The following is a 22,720-nucleotide window of genomic DNA, read 5'->3' as shown; positions in this document are numbered from 1 at the left end:
ACCTGAGGCCCTTCCATTCCTTCGCGGCTTGGCAGAAGGACCGACGCGCAAGTGAAGATCCACCACAGCACTAGGCTCGAGTTTCACTTCACTACGCGGCAACCCGCATTGTTGCTCACAATGTCGTCGTCCCGCCATGCAACGACGTCGATCGCGATGATGGCAGCTGCAGAGCGCTGCGAAGCCGTTAGTGATGCTCACACGACGCCGATTCCGGCATTCGCGGCAGAACCGCACCCTTCGATACGGCCTCTATGTTCTGGCCGCTCTCCTCTTCATCGACATACTCACAATACTCAAACACTACCGCGTCTTCCAGCAGAACCTCTCAGCGCATATCCATACCGATAGAACAACCCTTCCGAGCCCCGTCCGGGATCAGAAAATATTCATATGCACTCAAGTATGGACCAATGCCGAGGTCGTCTACTACCGATGGGGCGATGCCATTATAGACATGGTCGAAGCTCTCGGCCCAGAGAATGTGTTCCTGAGCATCTACGAGTCCGGTAGCTTGGACAACACGAAGGAGATGCTCGAATTCCTAGAACGGCAGCTCGAACAACGGTTCCCCACCCTCCGCAAGGAAATACGAATGGAGAATACGACCCACGAGGACGAGATGAATGTCGGCCCCTACGATGGGAACGGCAACCCACGACCAGGATGGGTATTGCCCCCCTCCGAAACTGAAAAGAAGCAGTTGCGCCGCATTCCCTTTCTGGCCAAATTGCGAAACATCTCCCTCCAGCCACTTCTCCGTGAGCGAGCACTGGGTCGGACCTACGACAAGATCCTATTTGTGAACGACGTCGTCTTTACTCCCTCCGACGTGTTGACCCTGCTGGCCACCAATCAGGGTTCGTACAGCACAGCCTGCGCCCTGGACTTCCACTCCGAGTCCCGCTTCGGGCTCGCGCCGTACTACGACACGTTTGTCCTTCGTGACACTAAACACCAACCGCATCTATCGCTACAGTTCCCATACTTTCGCCCTTCCGACTCGCTCGACGCCATTTGGGCCGGGAAGCCTGCTCGAGTGACGTCCTGCTGGAACGGGATGCTGTTTATGGACTCTGCGCCGTTCTACCTTCGCTACAGACCACCACCACGCTGCCCAGACCTATCGACGACACGGCTCTGGGCCTGCCGTTTCGGGGGATCTCTGATGGACTGGCAGCCCACCATCTCGAAGCCTCCGAATGCTGCCTCATCCACGTCGACCACGCCACCATCAACCCGAATCATTTGCCCCTGTACGTCAATCCGGCTGTGCGTGTGGCTTACAGTACGAAAGCGTACAACTTGGTGCATTTCGGCGGCGGCATGATCACCAGAACGAAGCATAATGGAGTGCGTGTAAGCCTAGCCGGGCCTGAGAGTCAGGGGTTTCTGAGTGGGGTGCAGTACGTCCTTGCGACGTGGCTGCATCGACTGAACCGGCTGAGGACATCGTCTGCTGCGGCACAGCAGGCGAAAGTGGTGGAGACGGCGAGGAAGTGGTTGGGTGAGGAGGGGACGATGGCGGAGCGAGCAGAGAAGGCGAGGGAGTTGGGAAAGAACGGAGAGATGTGCTTGATCGATGAGATGCACTTGTTGATTGAGAATGGATGGCGGCATGCTTGAATCACAGTTTAGAATATTTGGCCGATTAAGTGGCAAGGAAAAGAAAAGACTCGAAGGAACTGGAGTAGGAACAACGAACGTCGCTTGGAAGACGATCATGCTCGATTCGTAACGACTATTTCCTCTGAGTAGCGGCGCCGCCGCCCTGGTCGAAGTTCATACTCCATCCCCCACTGGCGGGATCCTGCGTCATCTTGAACATATCCGTGCTCAGCCCAAACGGCTTCAAGATCCCGTTGCCCAATTCCTTCAATTTTCCCATCATCTCCCCGACTTCCCTATCCTTCGCCTCGTTCACCTTCGGCGGCAGCTCAACGAGTGCTTTCCGCACAGTTGCCAAGTCTGAGGGAGGCAGTTGGGAGAGGTATGAGGGTTCTGTGGCTAGGGTTTTGTAGTCTTCGAGGGCGCCGGCGAGGTGGGACCAGGATTGTGGGGTCAGGGAGGAGCGGGCGCGGGCGCGGCGGAGGAGGAGTTTTATGCGGATGCGGGTTATGGACTGGCGGCGGGCAGTCGGTGATGTTGAGTTGTTGGAGTTGGTGGGAGAGTTCTGCTTCGGTGGCGTCGTCTGGCAGCTCTACCACTTGGGGGGTCCCGTTGAATTCAGCGTCGTCTGTTCCGGAAAGGTCTGAGCTGGACTTCGCTCCATTGGGCTGCGGACCGTTCTTGCCTTCTTTATTCTTGGTCGCAGAAAGCTTCTTTGTTGGCAATTCGCGTTCCAGACCGTTCAAGCCTGCCTCACATGCATCGAGCGCTTCCTTCCACTGCTCCAGCTTCAGATGACATGCCGCGATGTTGCTCTGTAGCACAGCGAGCTCGTAGTCGAGATACGTGGGTAGTTCAGCAAGCGCCTTGTCGTATGTGGAGATGGCGGATGAATAGTCTGCCTTGGCGAATTCAGCGTTGGCGGACGCTTGATGGTGTTAGATGCTTCAATCATGGTGGCTTCTTCCTCCGGAGAGAAACGCGCTGGGTCGGCTTCTGCAGGGTCGTGGAAGTTGTCGTGTTGTGAGGTTGCTGAGTGGAATGAGGTCGTTGAGTCTGTGGATGCGTTCGATGTGCTTCGGTGTCGGTGGGAGGTAGTGTTGTAGTTGGTGCTGGCGGTCCATCCGGATGGCAGTGGTGATGGAATGGGTGGGATTGGTTTCACACGGTCTGGACGTGTTTTTGGGCCTGTGGCTTTGAATGACATGATGTTCGGATGTGGTGGTTGGTTGATGGTGGGAAGGTAGTAGCGTTTTGTAAGTAAGTTGATGAATATATTTGCCTGATCAAGAACAAGGCAACTATGGAGACGTGGATCGGGAAACTTGAAGTGCTGATCAAGATTTCGTCCATCTGACTCCGCACACTCGACCTCTTTCCTCTCTTGTCTACCCACACCTTTTCTCGGGTTCTAGCTCAGGTTTTCCTTCATTCTGTACGTTCGTTACGGCCTCTTGTGCATCGTGCATACGTTTCCTTCTCTTTCAGCCACTACAGAGCCGTAAATATGGCGAAGAAAGTAGAGTATGCTACACTCTTCTACCCCACCAGGCTAGCACCCTACTAATGATATACCGCAGATTCCCACCAGTGCGCGCCTGCATCTTCGACATGGACGGCCTCCTAATCGACTCCGAAGACGCCTACACGCTCGTTACGAACACTATCCTGAACGAAAATGGCCGCCCCAACATACCGTGGACCATCAAAGCACAATTACAAGGCCGGCCGGGTCCCGCGGCAGGCAAGATCTTTCGCGCGTGGGCGAAGCTGCCCATTTCCGAGGAGCAGTTCATGCAGCGGCAGAAAGAGCTGCAGGCGGAGGCGTTCACAAAGTGCAAACCATTACCTGGCGCGCCGGAGCTGCTTGCAAGGTTAGAGAAGGCGCATACAAAGATACCTAGTTTCGGGCGGAGTCCGGCTGGAGGAGGCAAGAAGGTGCGCTTGGCGCTGGCGACGAGTAGTCATGGCAGGAATTATGATATCAAGACTGCGCATATGAAGCCTTTGTTCAGAGTGTTTCCCGCTAGGCTACGGGTAGTGGGTGATGACCCGAGGGTGCCAAAGGGGAGAGGCAAGCCGTTGCCGGATATCTACCTGTTGGCTCTGCAGTGTATCAATGAGCGAATCGATGCTGAGGGTTCGGGAGAGAGGCACGTGGAGCCAGAGGAATGTCTGGTGTTCGAGGACAGCGTGCCGGGTGTGGAGGCAGGCAGGAGAGCTGGTATGCGGGTCGTCTGGGTACCTCATCCGGGCTTGCTGGATGTGTACAAGGACAGAGTCGGAGAAGTACTGGCAGGAAGGACAGGCGAGCACAAGGACGATGACCTGGACTCTACATCTGGCCAGCCACTGAAGGGAAGTCCAGGTGAAGTTGGCGAGATCGACGATGGGTGGGCGGAGAGGCTGGAATCGCTAGAGCAATTCGACTACCAAAAGTACGGCATAGATGAGACGGAGCTGAGATTTACGAGTGAGAGTGGGCAGCCTGCAACGCCAGGCACGACCGACAAAGAGTTGGAAGAGATGACGGCTATGGCGGACGGCAAGGTACATTCGATTGCTGAAGGAACTCCATTGACTTCGCCTGTCCCGGGCTTGAAAGAGAGTAAAGTGTAGATAGAAAGGGCGGGAGGGAGGACTGCATGTACATCTGTCGAAGTCAGATTGAACGAGAGGCATGACGCTCGAGAACACGAAACCCGAACGCGTAGAATAAAAAAAAGTAACCGCGGCATTGACGTCATCCTTGGGGTCGCGATTGCCTCGTTGCCTGACCTGGCCCAAAACGCGACCAGCCATCACCGTGACGGCTTATTGCTCTCGTTCCACGTAGGCGACTTCCCTCCCACTCTGTATAGTCGAGACCGCCACCCACCATGGCCGACGACCTCCTCGAGCACTGCGCTCAACTCTCCGAAGTCAACTACACCAACTTCGTCTTCAGCCTCCTCCTCTTCATTGGCATCCTCATCTCGTACCTGCCGCAGCATGTCCGTATCATTTCACGACAGTCCTCCTACGGCATCTCGCCGTACTTTGTCCTCCTAGGCACAACATCCGGCACCTGTGCGTTCGCAAACATCCTAGTCTTACCTGCGTCACGCGCCGATATGGCATGTTGCGAACAGGTGGCTGCGTTCCCGTGCTTTGCGGGCCTGTTGGGGATTTCGCAGGTTGGCATGCAGTGGTCTTGTTTTTGCTTGATGTGAGTGCCCGTCCTCTCCTGTCTTATTACCCTTACTCTACGCATCTGCGACTGATCTAATCTGTGTACTGATCCGTCACAGCCTCTTCCTCTTCGTCCTCTACTTCCCCCGCAATTCAACCACATCCGACCCCGAAACAGACCCGACCGCACCAACCTTCCGCACCGCCCTCATCGTCGCAGCAATCTGTATCGTCCACGCCCTCGCCACCATCATCATTTCCCTCGTCTTCACAGTATCCGCACAATCCCACCTACAAGCCTGGGCCAACTTCCTGGGTATCCTCTCCACCATCCTCGCCTCGATCCAATATTTCCCGCAGATCTTTACGACCTACAAGCTGAAAAGAGTCGGGAGTTTGAGTATTCCGATGATGTGCATACAGACGCCGGGCAGTTTCATTTGGAGTGCGAGTTTGGCGGCGCGGTTGGGGCCGAGCGGGTGGAGTGCATGGGGGGTTTATCTTGTTACGGGGTGTTTGCAGGGAGTGGTGCTTGTGATGGGGAGTTGGTTTGAGATTGTGCATCGGCGGAAGGAGCGAGCATTGGCGGAAGAGGAGGAGGACAGTAGCAGGAGGCAGGGAAATGGCATTGCAAGGGAGCCCGGCAGCAGAGGGGATAGAGATGAGACGACGCCTTTATTGCGGTCGTAGACGACTCAAGCTCGAGTATCGAAGGCATAGTCGATTCAATGAACCACGCAGCGACTGGTTCGGAAACAGCAGAGACCAGTGAATGCCTTCTGACCGATCAGTGAAGTGATCGTTGCGGTTCGTCCCGGATCATGGCATTGTTGATGAGCCATAAGTATTCAATTGCCCTCCGAGTCGACTTCATCCTCCTCTGTTTGAACTGCCGAAACAGCAAGGAAACACGCTGTCATGCCTGTGCAGTACTTAAAGCTGCCAGGTGGGACGAGCCAGTCTCAGGACTACACTCATCCTCAACTTCTATCCACTATACAACGAGCAACTCCACGCTGCATCTATATATACACAAGTACGCGGACGATGGGAGGCAACACGTGTTCCGTCCCCAATGTCATACACAAAGCCCGGCTTTGCACGCCGTACCGACGAACTCAAAAATGCGATCTATGTATCCATCAAAGGCTAGGTAAGCTCTCTCGACAAACCGGACACACCAGCCGCATGTCCATCCACCCCTCCAGGCAGGCCGTGTGGAAGACGTGTCGGCAAGGCGTCACCATGTAGGCTGATCGTTCGAGCGACAGACCCATGGTCAGGTTTGGCAGACCGAACCGACTTGTTGCGGTCGCGGGTGCCGCCTTGTTGTTGCCCTTTGTCGGACCACTTTCCGTATCCTGCGTATGCGAGGATAAGGTAGTAGAAGAGTCTCGGACCACAGTCGGGATGGAGATCTCGTTCATGCAGATCGCGCAGTCGAACGTCCTCTTACTCTTCCTGCTCGCATCGCCGGTGTTCGTGACGTCCGATGGCCCAGCATCGTCCAATTTAGCCTCGCCCGCGCTCGCAAGCAAATGCACGCTCATCTCGCTGTTGTTCAACATCCTACTCTTCCCGCCACCAAGCAGGGCCGATTCCTCGCCACCCGCACTTTCAAGGTCTTGTTGTTCGGCGTCTGGTGGGCTCTCGATAAGAACAGGATGATATTCCCACGCTCTAGGCAGCACAAACCACCCCAATTTGTTCTTCGGTGTCTTGTCTGCGACTTCGTTGGGGGTCGCTTCCCGAAACAGCCACTTCGGCGCAACACACCTTCCCCCAAACACGCCCTGCCCCAGCAACAGCAAAACCTGCACCGCCATCCAGGCCCCCAGCACGACTGCGCCGGTCGTACCCTTCTTCACGCCCAGCAGGTTGCGGTTCTCCCCGCTGACCCACCAGTACAGCACGCCTACCAGTCTGCATGCTGACGCGCCTAGGACGTACTCCCAGGATAGGGCTTTGCGGCAGTTCCGCTGGACGTTACGGTAGATCTGCGGGATCCACAGGCTGAAATACGCAAACGCGAGGAAGTTGGTGTACGCGCTGCGGAGGGGTCGGGGGAAACTAGTCGCGATGAGGGAGAAGAGGAGGGTGAGGAGGAGGAGGAAGTAGAAGCGGGCGTAGATTGTGGCGAAGGTGACCCTTGGAGGAGGGGTGGGAACTTGGAGGAGAGCTAGGCGGTGGCGTTCGATTATGGTGTTTATGGCGGGGTTGGTGGTGGGTAGAACGGGGCTGGTGGTAGTGTCGACGACGGCTCGAGGTCTTCTTGGTCGGAGGGCATGAACACAGGTATCGGTGTAGCTCCAGTGTCAATTGGAACAGGCGCTGGTGCCGGAGCAGGCGTGATGGCTGCTGATACTGTTGGTAGTGGTGGTGGAGCTGGTAGTCGTGTGTCGTTGTCTTGGGGAAAGGCTCCTGGAGGGCCTGGTGGCGCACCTGGCATGTCTGTCGAAGGAGGATCTGGAGCTTCGACGCTTCCGGAGCCTGCGCCTGTGTCGACTGCTGTTGCTGCTGAGCCTGCAAAGCAGCCTGCCTTCTCTGCACCGCCTCCCTCCTCTCCCTTTCGGCCTCCGCATGCTGCGGCTCGCCCACTTGCACGGTCCACAGATCATACACAAATTTCACCTCCAGCACCGCCATGTGGATAATCGCCAAGAAAATAACAGTCGCGATCAGCATGAAACTGGTCTCGTTCAGCGACAGCAGCAATACCATGCCCAACATGATCAGTCCATCACCCAATGCCGCGATAGCGATGCTCTGGTAGGCGATCCTGCTTCGTGTAGACGGCGTAGAGGCCTTCTTCATCTGCCGCTTGATCAGCGTAATCTGCACCGCTAACAGTATCGCGAACGCGGACAGCAAGCGGTTCGTAAGCTGGGTGAAGACTTCCGTCTTCGCACCAGTCAGCGTGTCCGCCTCTAGCACATACCCGCAATCGGGCGAGAACAACACCATCGAGAACGACAGCGCCGGTGGCGTCCCGATCGGCGCGCCCTGCGGATGCGCAAGCTCGTCCTCGATCATCTCGAGATACGTGCTGCTTCCCTCCAGAGGCTTGGGCTGCAGCCATACAATCATCTCGCAGCGCGGGACACCGACATCGTACGTCTCCGGTCGCCTGCGATGGCGCTTCCACGCTTCAGTGACGGTGTCGTTCATGACCGGAACCGCGGCGATGAAGGAGAAGACATCTAGCGCGAAGTGCGGCAGGGCTGGGAGCGCGTCGAATTTTGTGCTCGATGTGGTGAGGATGGCGGCGCCGGTTGGGAAGTGGACTCCGTGGAGCATAGTCTGCCAGCCGGTGCCGGGGGCGGAATCTGACCAGATGCTGATCTCGGCGGATAGGGGACGGGCGTCCCATGATGACTTGGGTGCTTCGTCGTCGGTGAATGATAGGGTGATTTCGCCCGAGGGCTCTGTGATGTTCCGTTGGAAGTGGTCGATGATGTACTCCTTCCTTGGATCCAACGCCGTCAGGTTCAGCAGCGGGGACGATGTCACCGACAGGGTCGATCGCTTGAAGTTGCCGCGCACATCGCCCGAGATGTCCTTGTAAGAGCCCACATCCTCCAATCCCCGCCAACTCTCCTCAACTTGCTTCCGACTCAAGTCCTGCACTTTCGGGAGCACCTCCCACTGATGCGCATCATCCTCGCGGAACGCCGTCAAATTGAGAAAGTGTCCAGGTCGAAAATCTCCATAAGTCGTATTCGCAAGCACATCGAAATCCCGCTGCCGCTCGTCATCCCAGTATTTCTTGGTCTCGCCGTGGACTGGAGGTGGCGGCGCGGCAGGCTGGGCGTATATGAAGAAGAGGATTAGGAAGAAGAATAGCACCCTTTGTCCTTCTTGTCCATCGCCTTGCGGCATCACTGTTTCCACATCACGTATGTCAGAAGCAATATGAGAGGAAGGTATATGATGGCGGCGGTGGCTCGAGCGATTGGCATATGAGGATGCCTTGTCCACCACCGCAGCCAATCAGAGTGCTCCGTTGCCCCGCTCCTTTCCTCCAACGCGACCAACAAGTAGATCTCACATTCCTGCTGCTGTCCGCGCCCGTCACCGTCACCCAAGCTCCACGGTGGGCAACCCTCGCAGCAATGACCATCTCGATTCCCACAATAGTCCCGCAGCCACCACGCACACCCACACCTCCTCCCCTCAACGATGAGTCCTCCTACGGTCCTGGTCCCATAGATCACGACCACCGTCAACATCACCACGTCCCCACGTTCGACCCGAGATCCCTGTCGCCTCACGGTCACGACGCGATGGACTCCGCGCGCACACAGTACTTTACACCCGCGTCGCCTGAGAAGCGAGATACGACAGGCGCTGTAGATCCGCAGCCGTTCAATTTCCAGCCTGCGACGCTGGCGAAGGAGGGAGTCAGCGTAGGTGTGAAATCGGTACGTATATACCTACAGACAGGACTTGTCATGCTTGGCTTGCTCTCTACTATGTTCTGGCTATGTTCTGCTCCGTACTGCCTCTACCCTCCGCTCCCTCTCTCTCATAACATGCGCAGCAACTAACTGCTCTGCTCCAGAACATCGGCCAACGCCGCGGCCACAAATACAAGCACTCCTCCGTCTCCCACGCCATCTTCCTCGAACCACCACCGCGCGCCCCGCTCTCCCTCCCAAACTCCCTCCCAATCCCAACCTTCACCGAACTCCGCGCCAGCCTAACCTCCGACCAAAAGCTCCGCTTCTACTGGTCCCTCTGCCACATGTTCGTCGCCGGCTACACGGCCTGGAACACGCACGGCAGCGCCGGCATGCAAGCTTTGTCCCATCTGATCTTCTATGATTCTTTGGGTGCGCTGCTGGTAGTCGGCGTAGAAGTCTACGCAAACTTCGAAGTCTGGTCCCGCAGCTCGATCCGCCATCCCTTCGGCTTGCAACGGATGGAAGTCATCGCCGGCTTCGCCCTTTCCGTGTTGTTGATATTCTTCGGATTCGACTTGATCAGCCATAACGCGAAGCACGCCCTCGAAGGGGTTGGAAGCCATAAACCACACCATCCGCACAAACACGAGAAGATTGCGAGCGGGACGGTGGATTTCACGGCTGCGATCGTGTTGGCCAGCACGCTGGTGAGTGCGGTTGGACTGAAAAACCATGCGAGAATTGGGAAGGCGATGCGGTTTGCCGCGATGGATGAGCTAGAGTGGCTGGCGCCGACGCTACGGAACCCGAGCCATTTCCTTACGATAAGCTGTAGTGCGATCTTGTTGTTGCTGCCGCTGTTGGAGCTGCATGTGTATGAGTGGATCGACAAGTTGCTTAGCCTGACTATTGCGGTCGCGATGCTGGTGCTGGGCGTCCACTTGGGGAAGAATGTTGGGTCGATGTTGCTCATGTCCTACCCGGGGACGGGGGTTGCGGAGGTGATCAAGAGCATTGAGGCTGACCCTGCGGTGAGGGGGGTCGAGCAGGCGAAATTCTGGCAGGCGCATTATGGTGTTGGGATGGCGAATCTGCGGCTGCGGGTGACTGGGACGGAGGAGAGTTTGTTAAAGTTGAGGGAGCGGATTGCTAGTTTGGTGCGGAATCGGCTGTCTGGCGGATATGGGCGTGGTGGGCAGCGGTGGGAGGTGAGCGTGCAGTTCAAAGTTGAGGCTGCGTCGCAGGGTGTGAGTTATGGGCATTATCTGCCAGTTCATACCTCGTAGCGCGCAAGGCGTCCACGCCCGTGGCGTTCATCGACTGCAAAGCATCACAGTCGCCAGGATTTTGCTTGCTCACGGCCCACCTCTCCGTTCAATGACCATACTCGCCGTCTCCCCCACCCGTCCCTCAAACTTGCCCTCCAGCAGCCCCAACTCCTCAATCCTCTGTCTCAAACTCTCAACCTTCCTCTCCGCCTCCTCAAGCGTCGCCTTCTTCGCCCGCTTCTTATGCGCCATCAGCACTTCCACCTTCCTGCCCTTCTGCACAAGGAACTCCTCCATCTTCTTCAGCTTCAGTGCAAAGTCATGCTCGCTGATGCCCCAGTTCATCTCGATCTGTTTGGGTTTTGAGAGCTTCTGTCGCTGTTGTTGAGCGAGGCGCTTATCGACCTTTTCCTGAAGTGAAGCAAGAAGCCCGGCTCGCGGGACGACTTGTACTATGGCAGTGTCGGGCTGAGGGCCGGAGTCGGAGAGGAGTCGGACGCAGTGGGTGCGGCGGTCGATGGAGCTGAGGACGGCGGTGAGGAGCTTGGGTTCGGAGAGCCTTTCGAGAGGGGCGCTGGAGGGCTGTTGATCTTCGTTGGCTGCCGATGAGGAGGGTGCTCCTTCTTGTTCGTCCAGTGAGCTGGGAAACAGGGTGGAGGTAGTGGTCGTAGGCGCGGAGGTTGGGACCAGTTCTTTCACGACGACCCAGCGGAATGGTATTGCCTCGTCGAGCACGGTGTCGGAGAGCAGCTCGGCTTCTTTGCGGGAAAGACCATTGCTCGTACGTTCTTGATAGAGGAGTCTGTTGATGTTGAAGTCTGGTGGGAGCTCGCGAGCGGCTCTGTTGTTGCGCCGTTGCGTATGCGTAGTGAGTCGGGGAGCATGCTGGCGGCAAGGGAGTGTACGAGCTGCGCTTGGGAGTAGAGCGTAGAGCACGGCCTCGGAGGGAGAGAGGAGGCGTGGTGAGTGTCGTACAGCAAGCGCCATAGCTCTAGTCTCCGGACTATTGGCAGTCCTGCATGGGGCTTCGTTCTTAACAGCCCCGAGGCAGACGGCAAGTCGTAATCATGCGCAGAGAGAGAGGGCGCATGGGTATAGGTACTTGGTCGACCGAATGTTCCCCAGAACACACTCCGATTGGCTGGGAAGCTGGTCACGTTGGCGCTTCTCTTTCAAAGTTGCCTTCAAGTTGTTGCAGACATCTCGACTGTCGCTCACGCCGCCTCGCCTATCTTCGGTCTCTAACTCTGCGACGTACTCCATCGACACACCTTCAGGCAGCGCGACGACAGGTTCCCGACCAGTATACCATTCTGCCGCCTCGCTGCGTCTCCGCACCCTGTGGCCATACCGGAAGCCGAAGACATATCACTCGCGTTTGCTCACGTCAACGGGCAGGAGCAAGGAGTACACAGACAGATATCTTTGCGGTGCACGGCAGTCTGCGCTACCAAGGAACAAGAATCACTGTCCCTGTCATCAGGCTGGACTTCTGGTGGTAGATTTCCTCATTTCTACTGCTCAACATGCACATCCGGTGGGTGACAATTGCTGTTCGAATCCTGTGCTTCGGCGTGCTCCCTAGATATAGTGACTTTGACCAACTATGTACACGTTCCCATCTTTACATCCGTTCTGAAGCAATGAGTCTTTCCGGAACAAGACACGCTCGATTGGTGACTGTCAGGGCCAATGCGTCGTCGGACCTTGCGTGTTATCTTGACCTCAACAAAGCCCTGCCGAGGCTGAAAGTTCCCAGGATATCAACGGGGATGCCGATCGAAGTCGAGTCGAGCTAGCGTACGACTTTACGCCTGTCCGGTTCATCGAGCTCGGTATCGAACTTGCGGACAGCTTTTTGTGGTTCGCGTCTTTTCAATGACACCTTTCATGAAGATAAGTGACGGAAGACACCAGCAGAGTTCATATATACACACCTTCTGTACAAAATTTACCGGATACGCCTCCACTACTCCAACAAGTACCACCAAGAGGCATAAGGACCATACGTTAAAACGCATACTGGACGATATGAGCGCGACTACCCTCAAATGGCACTCAAAGACGTAGATCCGGATGCTGTCGAGAATTTATTAAAAGGAAGAGGACGTCCTGGTAAGACTATGCTAATATATATTTCAGATCAGGCTCACCATTTTCGACGAGACTTCCTGGTCAATCTGGTCTGCTTTCTCTGCAGCCGGGCACGAAAGTCACCAGGTACCGTTTAGGGAAGCGGAAGCCGTCTGAGGTAGCATTTTTGGTATACTGTCACGGCTTTCGATATCACGGTGCTGAAGCCATAACAATATGATCTTCGGTGACACGGCCTGCAATTACTCGGAGCTGAGGCCATGCTGATATGATCTTCTGTAACATCGTTGATTGCCACTCGGACTCAAAGCAAGGCTGGTATGATTCTCGTTAGCATGCTGCAACTACCCGGAGCTGAGGCCATGTCCGTAGGATCTGCGGTGACATGGCTGCCTCCTATGCAGAGCTACGGCCATGCCGATACGATCTCCGGTGACATGGCTCTCAGTCACTTGGAGCTAGAAACACCCAGGCGTGGGCTACGGCAATGCAGCATATGCTGGATGCTGATTTTGCGGCAGTCTGGGCAAGATCGTCATAGGGTACCGCTTGCTGTTATCTAGCGACCACTTCTACCTAGCGCAGATCGGATTACTGACTAGGACGGATTCAGTAACCTCTGCGCCACGACAATGGTATATCACGCAAAGCAGTCAACATAAGTGTCCAGAGACCAGCTCGTGATGTCTAGACACAACCATCATTTGGACTATTATTGACAAGGTAACAATGTTGTACGAGAAGGTTCAACAGACCGATGTGGACAACAGCGACGCCGAGAATAATGGCGGACACGGGGACATACAGCATGCCTGGCTTTGGGAAACAAGTCACAAAGCATATGGCCCGCGCAGGCTCATCAACGACCTCGCCATAATTGGCCTCTTGGTCTTATTACTCGTCAATACATTAGCGCTGTGGCATTTCAACACGACTAAGCGCAGCAGCAGCGAGCAGTACTTTGGACTCGATAGTTATAGCGACACAAGCGACTCAAACGAGACCATAAGCACTTACGGCTTCGACCAGCGCTACATGACATTGAGTGCGAAGTACGATCATCTCTGGGACGATATGTTGCCGGAAGATAGCAGCATCGTAAAGTTGCCCGATACTGCTGACGGCGATACCTCGATTGGCGCAATTGCGATGTAAGCTGGGCCCATTGAGCACGCAGTAACGTCATTGTTCTGTGCTCACTCTCTTCTACAGGTTCCATCAGCTCCACTGCCTTGCATGGCTGAGAAAATCGTTGCAAAGGGCACAAGACGGAGAAGACATCGGAACAGACCTGCGAGACAATAGCCACTGGCCTCATTGCTTGGACTATCTGCGCATGGTATGTTGGCCTCGAGTGATGATACATAGATTTGCTCATATTCTCGACAGACGTTCCTATGCCAGGCAGATTTTACGATTGAAAGGCCACCAGTGATCAATGGCACACTGCGTCCGGATGGGATCGATGGAGCTGATGACATTCGTCACTGCAAGCCCAACAAAGCTCTCTTCGACTACCGTGCAGCATACGGCGCCGAGCGTTTCTCTTAGATCTGTGAGCGCAACAGGCATCCTAGGCGATAAGTCCTGATATCACGGGTCCCTTAGCAGCTGCGAGCTGGCTGGGGTCCAAGTGGAAGGCGAGCAAGACTCCGAGTCCTTGTGGACACACAATTGTCGAGGCAGTCGAAGTCGTCATTATGGCTAGTGGCGGTGCAGAGAATTGCTAGTCCGAGACGCCGACCAGTCGATTCGTCAAAAGCGTGTGGTTAGGTCGGCTTCGATAGTAGGCACCCGAGCATGTTTTTGTTGGTCGACCGGGAGGAGTAAATCAGTGGTAGAGGTCCTCAACTAGTCAGCGCATGCGAATACCGTGAACAGTGAGCGCGCAACACCAATTCGGACTTGTTTCGCGTACAATAGTTCAGTACTCTTAGAAGCACAGATCTCACAGTGAAGCAAAGAGTCATAAAACAAGGCGACACAGAGAGGCATGGTAGTTGAGAGAGCCGAGCCTGTGGTCCTCGCGTCCTTAATGAGCAGATCTCCAGGGCGGACTCCGATTGGCTAATCTTCAAGTTTGTTCGAATATAATTCCACAATTCCTTCAACGCTCGAGCCTCCTTGCAATGCGTGACACAAGTGTACGGAGGAGACCCTCTTGAATGAGAACCTCATGTCCAACGCCGCGGCCTCTCTCTGGTCCTATGTCCCCGGCGCCTCCCATACCCGCCGACGTTCGTCCCTTCCCAAACACACAGGGCCCTCCTCATCCTCGTCGACTCCCTGGGACCCATTCGAGAAATCCGACCGGCACAGCGCTGGCGGCGTGCAATCGAGCACGCTGGACAACATAAAGGCCGCCTGGATGACCCAGTCGAGGCAATCGCGCTACCTCAAGGCTGGCGGCGTATTTACATTCATTGTACTCATATACTGGTTTTTATCTTCACCATCAACAGTGGGCTATGCGGGCGGGAACAATGTATACACAAAGGAGAGCAGCCCGACGACGAAATGTACGAAACCACACGACCCCAGCAAACCGCTGGTGCAATACGCCATCATGATCGACGCCGGCAGCACCGGCAGCAGAATCCACGTCTACAAATTCAACAACTGCGGCGCCACTCCCGAACTCGAGTCTGAAGAGTTCAAAATGACCGAGAAGAAGCCCGGCGGATCTGGTCTCTCCTCCTACGGCTCTGACGCCGACGGCGCAGCCAAATCCCTTGACGTCCTCCTCCAAATCGCCCTCGAAACCGTCCCGGACTCCTACAAATCCTGCACCCCCATCGCCGTCAAAGCCACCGCGGGCCTCCGCCTTTTAGGCGAGATCGAGAGCACCAATATCCTCGACGCTGTCCGCACCCGCCTTGAGACCCAATTCCCCTTCCCCGTCGTATCCCGCGCAAAGGGAGGCGTCGAAATCATGAAAGGTGAGGACGAAGGTGTCTTCGCCTGGATCACCACAAACTACCTGCTCGGCAAAATCGGCGGGCCAGACAAAACGCCCACCGCAGCCGTTTTCGACTTAGGCGGCGGCAGCACACAGATCGTATTCCAGCCCACCTTTCCCAACGCAAAAGCCGGCGGTATGCCCTCCACCTCCCAAATGGCCGACGGCGACCATAAGTACCGTCTCACATTCGGCGGCCGCGACTTCGAGCTCTACCAACACTCTCACTTAGGCTACGGCCTCATGTCCGCCCGCGACGCCCTACACGCGCTCGTCGTCGATAAGGCAAAAGTCACTTCCCTCGACTCTCCTATCTCCAATCCCTGCATCACCCCGGGAGAGACTAAGACCATCAAAGTCAAGTTCCCCTCAACGCACGCCTCGTTTGCGGGCGAACACAAGGTCACCTTCACAGGACCATCTGACGCCCTCCCCGCACAATGCCGCGCCTTGGCCGAGGAGATCCTGCACAAAGACGCCGCATGCGCGATAGCGCCATGCTCATTCAATGGCGTTCATCAACCCTCTTTGGCACAAACATTTGCTCGAGAAGATGTCTTTATATTCAGCTACTTCTACGACCGCACCGCCGAACTCGGCATGCCTGAATCATTCACGCTGCGCGAACTGCACGACCTCACAGCCAAAGTCTGTGGCGGGCCGAAAGCGGGTTGGTCTGCCTTTGAAGGTATCGAGGGTGCGATTATGGAGTTGGAGGGGAGGGCGGAGAGTTGTCTCGACCTGAGCTTCATGAGCGCCCTCCTCCACACAGGCTACGACATGCCGCTTGATCGGGAGGTGCGAATAGCGAAGAAGATCAAGGGGAATGAGTTGGGTTGGTGTCTGGGCGCGAGTTTGCCCTTGTTAGAAACCGGAAGCGGGTGGAGTTGTAAGGTCAAGGAGATCTCGTAGGACGAGGACGAGGTTCCGGGGTCTACCTTAGATTCGGGGTGGCCTTCGGGCGGGATTTGACTGTGTGTATCTTGTTATGACACCATTGCAGCTTGCCTGGTAGAATAGACTAGATGAGTTTCGAACAATCATCAATCTGCCAAGTTGTGACTAAAAATACTGGGCGGTTTCCTACCTTACAGCGCCCTCCCTGGCCAGAAAGTCCACGGGGTATCGATGTTTCGCACTGACGCTCGCGCAAGGCTCATCTCAAGCCCGCCAAGTCGATCAGGGTGACAGTGCCGGGGCTTTAGCGCCCTATTGTGCCGAGAAAACGATGATGAGCAGTATCTGTATCTCAAGAATGGAACGTGGTCGACCTGGAGAAAACACCCAGTACTGAGAGGTCACAGCTCTTGATCCTAACCGCTCGAAGGAGTATCCTTGGTGCATGTCTCATGCAAGTACAATGCGTTGCCTGTAGGGATTGAGTGCCTGCAAAGCATCCAGCCGATCCGGATCGACGAGCAACGCAATTGTGGTTACTCGGGTCGCTGCATCTGCCTCATTGTCATGGCGGACCAATAGCAGATGGTGGCTAACCAATCCCCCGCGTGAACCACGGGCAATGACCACAAAGGTCTCGTTCCTTTCGACGGGACTTGATATCAAGTGATCAATACTCGTTATAATGATAATGCACGCCGCACCTTTGATGACAGTATCAAAGATCGCGAATTGCCCACGGCCACGAGCTCTCGGACGGGGTTTTGAGAAGTCTGGCGTGAACTGTAGACATACGGCATCGATCACGAGCACGCCTTCGCGGCATGTTGCCAGGCATGGTTCGCAGCTCGATTGTTCATGGATACTTTGCGCAACTTGGTGGACAGGGTCGGCATTTAACAGGTGGTTCGACGAGGGATGTCGGGGGGTCGTGCCCTTTGCCTCGAAGAGTCTGTCCACTCGACCAGATCTGAGGCCATAGATGCTAAGTGGCACCGAGAACTCGCGAGTCTTCGTAACGTCAGATGGTCCGCTAAACCATAAAAGCCCTTTCCAACCGGCCCATGTCCAAGAAGGAAATCCTTCGCGTCGAGTCAATGGTTCCTGGGACCACCAAACGAAGCCCCAATCGAAGTCCTCCAGCGGCAGACCGTAGAAGAATCCTCGAGGATATACTGATCGCAAATGCTGCTCTATACCGTCAAAGGCTCGCAGTGCATCTTCGTCTTTGCTCAGAGATCGATAGCTGTACATGTTCAGCTTCACCCCCCATGTTTCCAGACGCTGTCGTGGATCACGAAGGGGCATTCCGTATCCTCCAGCGCCGATCTGGTCTGTTATCCAAGAGAAGAGGGGTTATCAGTGGGATTCGAGGCTGGACTCAAGTTGTGTGCCCAGGAGTTCGCATGGTCCAAAGATTCGCTACACAACATTGCCGAGCAGTCGAAATACATTTGGTGGTCGGTGAGGAACAGACATCGGGGTGAAAGGTAGGCTTCCTGAAGAGTCCAAGCTCGTTCCGACCACGGTGCTGCCCAAGACTGTAGAGAGAAGGTGGGCATTGTACCGACCAACCTCCTTCCTTTCACACAACAAGCTAGCTGGGGAAAAGATGCAGTTCGACTGAAGCCACATAGTCCAGCATCTGCAGAATCTCCTGACATAGCAAAAACAGTGAGATAGGCCCCTCGATAAATACTCCACATCCTTCCAATCTGGTCCTTTTTGTCAAGGTCGTCCAGTTGATCAATGCAAAGATAGTCCGTCCAGAGGTACTTCTGCCCAAGAGCCTTGGTGAAGGATGCCGCGTCTTCCAGCGTCGCGGGCGATCTGCCAACCCTGTCTCCCGGTCTGTAACACTGTGCTGGTATCCTGCCCCAAACGTAGCGCAGAGCGACGTACCCATGGCTGGTTCCAGCGCATTCCACGATCTCCTTTCCTCAACGTCGAACAGTCGTGCTCGACGAAGTTCTTCGCTCAAGACGGGACCGCAGTCTGCGCCATGGAGCGTTGTGCATCGATCTATGCATTCATTGATCATCTGAATGTTAGTACTGTCTCCAGTCAGCCGTTTTCCGCCGAGAGTTCTGCCTGGCAGCAGATCATCAGCCAGGAGACAAGGTGCGTCACTCCGATGAGCGCTGATAGCAAACGAGGTCGATGATGGACTTGGGTGTAGAGCTACTACGAGACGAGTAGCATATTGCCTCTTTTCGACGGTGTCCAACACGACTCCGAACTCGCCAGCAACACGACACAGGGTCCAGTCAGGAACCAGCAAGATGTCTTGCTCCATCGAGCTTGGATTTGGGAGTCATGGCGAAGATACATCGGCACAAATAGCGATCATTCCAGAACTGAACATCAGCTACTTTGCCAAGGCATCTAATGTTTTCACCACGTCGCGATACAGCCTTTTCCAGCTCGGGCTGAGAATGCCATGGTGGAAAGGCATTAAGGACGTCCGAAACTGCGAGTTCCTCGCACCTGTTGCACAAAGTCTGCTCGGAGGTTGTCCAGGCGCTGTCGAAATCCAGTTCCATCCTCATCTTTGAATACATCCAGTCATATTCTGGCTGCTATTGCTGCAAGGAACAATCATTGACGGTGTGGCCTCGACCACGGCAACGCAAGCACATTAGCACTCTTCCTGCCATCAGCGCTCTGCTTTCAATCGCTGTGGGTAGCGTGCAGCTAGACTGTCCGCGTGTGGAAGATGCTAGACCATAAACAGCCTGCCCTCGCCTACACTTGGGACATGCATTGGGAGGTCATGTCGCACAGTAGTTTCCGTTACAGGACGCCGTGGCAGACAGGCGAGGGTTCAGGGTGAGGAGAGGGTGAGGCGAAGGTGCAGCGACAATTTAAAGCGGCATAAACTCCGAGGCCGTGAGCCACTCACGTGAGCCCTGCGCGGCTTTGAAAGGTACTTATAGGCTGCCTGTAGGCACGAGGTGTTTTCTACATACGCCGTGGCCTAATAAGGCAAATATTGACCGAAGCGTTCCGATACGGGAGAGTGTATACTCAGTCGTTGCCTTTACCCTTTCACCGCTAGTTTTCATGTCGGGTACAATTGTTCGAATGTTATCATTTGCGTTTCGGGTGATGGCGATAGCATCAGCGCGGGCAGGACATCTGCCTTGCTTGGAGTAAGGCCAGAGCTTGATCGACCTTCTCTACCCTCCGATGGAAAGCTTTCGATAAGCTTGGCCGCGACCAAGTGCTTGTACCTTTTTGGCTGAGTGCCAGGATGTAGGTAGACGATGGTAGAGCTATGTGGCACAGTCGCTGTCACCGGGATGCTTCATCAGCGTGTTTAATGCACTCTCCATGGCTTTCAAGGATCGCGATACTGAGCCCTTCGACTCGGTCGCGAAGGGAAGGGTCAGGACCACTGTCAGCCCCGAACGTTTCAAGCTTGTGTTCTGGCCCCAAGATTATATCAGGATTGCGAAGAACTGTAGACGAAATTTCTTCTCGTCCCGCCCTGATGTGAATAGCAGCCTGCTGACTTTTGAGCAGTGTAAACTAGGAAGACGTGACAATGAATTAGTTCGACGATGCATTTCAGACTACTACACATAATGATTACTGTCAACTCGTTCGGAGTGAGGCTCAACCACGGATGCACTTTCTCAACATGGATCCTGAGAAATCTTCTAAGTCGTCGCCACGGTCTCTTCGCAGCCTCATCATACGCTGCTTGGTTGCCCTTTACCATGTGTGTGACTTGATCGCAGCTTGGCTTGCCACGGAGGTCGAGAGCCTATACGTGGGGAGCCCTTAAGATTTGCTGGTATCTTGTAATAACGTCCAAGACCAGCTGAGCACGCGTCATTCAAGAGCTACGCGGCGTCAGCCAGAGGCCTTGCGCTCAGTTCTTCAAGATGGCGCATTGGGTCGAGTGCACTATATGGTTGGCAGAATGCTTCCTTGAACCTGATTGCGCTTGGTGGTTCAGCACGCTGCTGTGGGTAGCCCCCTCGTGGGTCAGACTCTGACGAACGGGTCCTCCTGGGTTTATAGGTAGCCTTGGCCTTTCGCTGGTCGCCGTGACTGTTGGCACTAGGCAGAGCCCAGATTACTAAAAGAGTTCTTAACAGGCACCAGACTTCGTGACCATGTCTATTTTCACGTGTCGATGTCCTCGACGGTCGATCGCTTCTAGGTGCCTACCACAATACTTCATTAGAGGTGAACGGCTGGCTCAGTGTACAAGAAGATTCGATCTTCACGAAGATTCGATCTTCACGTTGTCTATCGATTGAGTTATAGAATTAAAGAGCTATCTAAGGACGTGCATTGCGGCAGAGGTCATATCACGGCCGTCGGACGCGTCCTTATGAGGCTACGCCATCCTTGATTAGGCGAGTAACGCGTTGCGGCACGACGTCGTGCGTGATGTGGGCTTAATCTGTGGCACTAACATATCTTCCACGTTAGGTCGACTCTAGCTGGGCTCTCAATGTATTGATGTCACGAGGAACGAAACGGATCTTGTAAAGAGGCGGCCTCGCAGCGAATTGGTCGGGTTCAGTAGAGTCCTAAGTCTCGTTGTTAGCAAGTAGGTTTATGAGCGGATATATCTCATACCAGAAATGGATCGATACCCCATTCGTTGTCTGAAGGATCCTCACTGAGTTCGATCTTGAAAGCCCAAATCAGTCGAGCAATCATGATATACAGTTGTCGATTTGCTAAATGGGATGCGGCACACATTCGAGTACCTGTAGGTGTTAGCGTAGATGGTTCGACATAAGAAACTGTGGGCAACTCACCGAAACCGAAAGCGCAATGGTCAAGTCGCTCATCGCCCTCTTTTAGCCAGCGCTCAGGGCGAAAATCATTTGCGTCGGCACCAAAGTACGATTTATCTTTTCGCGGATCAGCTTTAGATGACTTTGGTCTCGAGTGTCAGGGAAACTCACCGCGGTTGCATCCCCAAGCGTTGAGGTAAACAGTTGTACCTTTGGGAATAAAAATACCTTTGTACTCAATATCGCGCCACGCTCGTCGTGGCTGGGATAGTCGAAGTACCGAGAAGTATCGTAAAGACTCCTTCACAAGAGCACCCATATAAGGTACATCGCCGTGGGCTTCGCCCCAGCCATTCGCACCTGAAGCCTTGATGATTGCCTCATATGCAACCTCCTGTACATCTTGACGACGGGCTAGTAGACCGAGAGTCCAAGCCATCGAGTTAGCGAGGGTGTCTAGCCCGCCAGATACCATTGACATGTTGATTGATGTCAGCTCGACTTCTGTAAATTTATGGTCAGGGTCTTGGAGAATGTTCCCTTGAATACAAGGCTTATCCTTGCCAACCTTCATCTCCTGTTTATGTTCATCACTGAAGCGATGCAGATATGCTAGTCTGCGTAAGTTTGTCTCTTTAGCGTGAGACGATTTCGAATTGAAAGGATTCCATCGCATGAATGGGATGTAGTCCTGATAGGATCCTGTGACGGATCTCAATCGAGTAACTCGGTCCTCAACATCAATAAGTTCATCAAAAAGTCCCTCCTCTTTCGGCAGTCTAGACCCGTAATTGACCGTCATTGTTAAATCAAGGATAGACTCAAGAATTGATCTTCTGGGGTTGAACGCAACTTGGCCCGAGTCTCCTCTTTGTAAGAGATCTGAAATGAAATCCTGAGTGGTTTCGTTGATCAAGGGAACGTATGATGCAGTTGCGACTCTGTTCATGGCACTTGCTGCGGCTTTACGCCTCTTTTTGAGTGAGTCGCTCCTATGATTATGTATTAGACCTTGTGAGCTTGCCGGGGACTGTGGTACTCCTTACCATACGGTCGTACCGATCGTGGATGCGACACTGGTCATAACACCATGAAAAGTGTAAAATGTTGGCCGATCAACAAGTGCGGCCCCCTGACCAATAAAGACATCTCTTGCCGCTTGCATAGAGTTAAAGACAACCACAGGTGTATTGCCCATCATAATTTGATAGACTCCTCCATATTTCTCTCCCCAACGCCGGAGCTGCTCTGAGGGATCTGGGCGGAGTTGAAGCAGATTGCCAAAGATCGGGTAACCGACCGGCCCCTTGATCACAGGAAGTCTGTGACGAAGCCTCAAAGCCTCCTCAAGGGCTGCGAGTAAGACTAATGCTACTGCAAGATATAGAGCCCATGGTGAGGCCGATTCCAAAGACGGCTTTCGGATTATCGGAGGGATCTCGAAGGCGTGTAAGGAGGTATCCATCATGCATGCACTCTCAGTGATGGATTTAAAACGATACAATGTTGAAGTCAAGTCTAAACGGCGGGTCCTCTATATAGGTAGGCTGTACATATCCC

The 22,720-nt window shown here is 54.6% G+C and overlaps 10 protein-coding genes across 10 annotated transcripts; 6 read left to right on the top strand and 4 right to left on the bottom strand.

Annotated features, from left to right (window-relative positions):
* Positions 1-193: 193 nt before the first annotated feature.
* On the top strand, positions 194-1,626 carry AB675_1662 (uncharacterized protein; the record flags this gene model as incomplete). Its single annotated transcript, XM_018141567.1, has 2 exons — positions 194-1,039; positions 1,102-1,626. 2 exons carry the CDS (start codon positions 194-196, stop codon positions 1,624-1,626), a joined length of 1,371 nt encoding a protein of 456 aa, XP_017996002.1.
* A 115-nt stretch (positions 1,627-1,741) lies between these two features.
* Positions 1,742-2,815, bottom strand: AB675_1661 (Tetratricopeptide repeat protein 1; the record flags this gene model as incomplete). The annotated part of the gene is made up of 3 exons (XM_018141566.1): positions 1,742-2,173; positions 2,205-2,536; positions 2,590-2,815. The coding sequence occupies 3 exons, from the start codon at positions 2,813-2,815 to the stop codon at positions 1,742-1,744; spliced, it is 990 nt and encodes a 329-aa protein (XP_017995988.1).
* A 300-nt stretch (positions 2,816-3,115) lies between these two features.
* On the top strand, positions 3,116-4,227 carry AB675_1660 (uncharacterized protein; the record flags this gene model as incomplete). The annotated part of the gene is made up of 2 exons (XM_018141565.1): positions 3,116-3,132; positions 3,189-4,227. 2 exons carry the CDS (start codon positions 3,116-3,118, stop codon positions 4,225-4,227), a joined length of 1,056 nt encoding a protein of 351 aa, XP_017996029.1.
* Positions 4,228-4,487: 260 nt separating this feature from the next.
* On the top strand, positions 4,488-5,469 carry AB675_1659 (uncharacterized protein; the record flags this gene model as incomplete). The annotated part of the gene is made up of 2 exons (XM_018141563.1): positions 4,488-4,816; positions 4,899-5,469. 2 exons carry the CDS (start codon positions 4,488-4,490, stop codon positions 5,467-5,469), a joined length of 900 nt encoding a protein of 299 aa, XP_017995991.1.
* Positions 5,470-5,921: 452 nt separating this feature from the next.
* AB675_1658 (DSC E3 ubiquitin ligase complex subunit 1) lies at positions 5,922-8,658 on the bottom strand (the record flags this gene model as incomplete). The annotated part of the gene is made up of 2 exons (XM_018141562.1): positions 5,922-7,017; positions 7,073-8,658. 2 exons carry the CDS (start codon positions 8,656-8,658, stop codon positions 5,922-5,924), a joined length of 2,682 nt encoding a protein of 893 aa, XP_017996005.1.
* Positions 8,659-8,891: 233 nt separating this feature from the next.
* Positions 8,892-10,468, top strand: AB675_1657 (putative zinc transporter zrg17; the record flags this gene model as incomplete). The annotated part of the gene is made up of 2 exons (XM_018141561.1): positions 8,892-9,200; positions 9,341-10,468. The coding sequence occupies 2 exons, from the start codon at positions 8,892-8,894 to the stop codon at positions 10,466-10,468; spliced, it is 1,437 nt and encodes a 478-aa protein (XP_017996020.1).
* A 69-nt stretch (positions 10,469-10,537) lies between these two features.
* AB675_1656 (uncharacterized protein) lies at positions 10,538-11,437 on the bottom strand (the record flags this gene model as incomplete). Its single annotated transcript, XM_018141560.1, has 1 exon — positions 10,538-11,437. The coding sequence occupies one exon, from the start codon at positions 11,435-11,437 to the stop codon at positions 10,538-10,540; it is 900 nt and encodes a 299-aa protein (XP_017996034.1).
* A 1,836-nt stretch (positions 11,438-13,273) lies between these two features.
* Positions 13,274-14,095, top strand: AB675_1655 (uncharacterized protein; the record flags this gene model as incomplete). The annotated part of the gene is made up of 3 exons (XM_018141559.1): positions 13,274-13,695; positions 13,757-13,883; positions 13,934-14,095. 3 exons carry the CDS (start codon positions 13,274-13,276, stop codon positions 14,093-14,095), a joined length of 711 nt encoding a protein of 236 aa, XP_017996047.1.
* Positions 14,096-14,720: 625 nt separating this feature from the next.
* Positions 14,721-16,415, top strand: AB675_1654 (putative guanosine-diphosphatase; the record flags this gene model as incomplete). Its single annotated transcript, XM_018141558.1, has 1 exon — positions 14,721-16,415. One exon carries the CDS (start codon positions 14,721-14,723, stop codon positions 16,413-16,415), a length of 1,695 nt encoding a protein of 564 aa, XP_017996061.1.
* A 4,427-nt stretch (positions 16,416-20,842) lies between these two features.
* Positions 20,843-22,625, bottom strand: AB675_1653 (3-hydroxyphenylacetate 6-hydroxylase; the record flags this gene model as incomplete). The annotated part of the gene is made up of 5 exons (XM_018141557.1): positions 20,843-20,947; positions 20,997-21,130; positions 21,182-21,277; positions 21,332-22,152; positions 22,207-22,625. The coding sequence occupies 5 exons, from the start codon at positions 22,623-22,625 to the stop codon at positions 20,843-20,845; spliced, it is 1,575 nt and encodes a 524-aa protein (XP_017995963.1).
* Positions 22,626-22,720: the final 95 nt, after the last annotated feature.

This window comes from Cyphellophora attinorum (genome assembly GCF_001299255.1).
Source record: "Cyphellophora attinorum strain CBS 131958 chromosome Unknown Contig34, whole genome shotgun sequence".
NCBI classification, from domain to species: Eukaryota; Fungi; Ascomycota; class Eurotiomycetes; order Chaetothyriales; family Cyphellophoraceae; genus Cyphellophora; species Cyphellophora attinorum.
The sequence above is the reverse complement of the archived record's forward strand: the minus strand, read 5'-3'. Positions and strand labels throughout refer to the sequence as shown.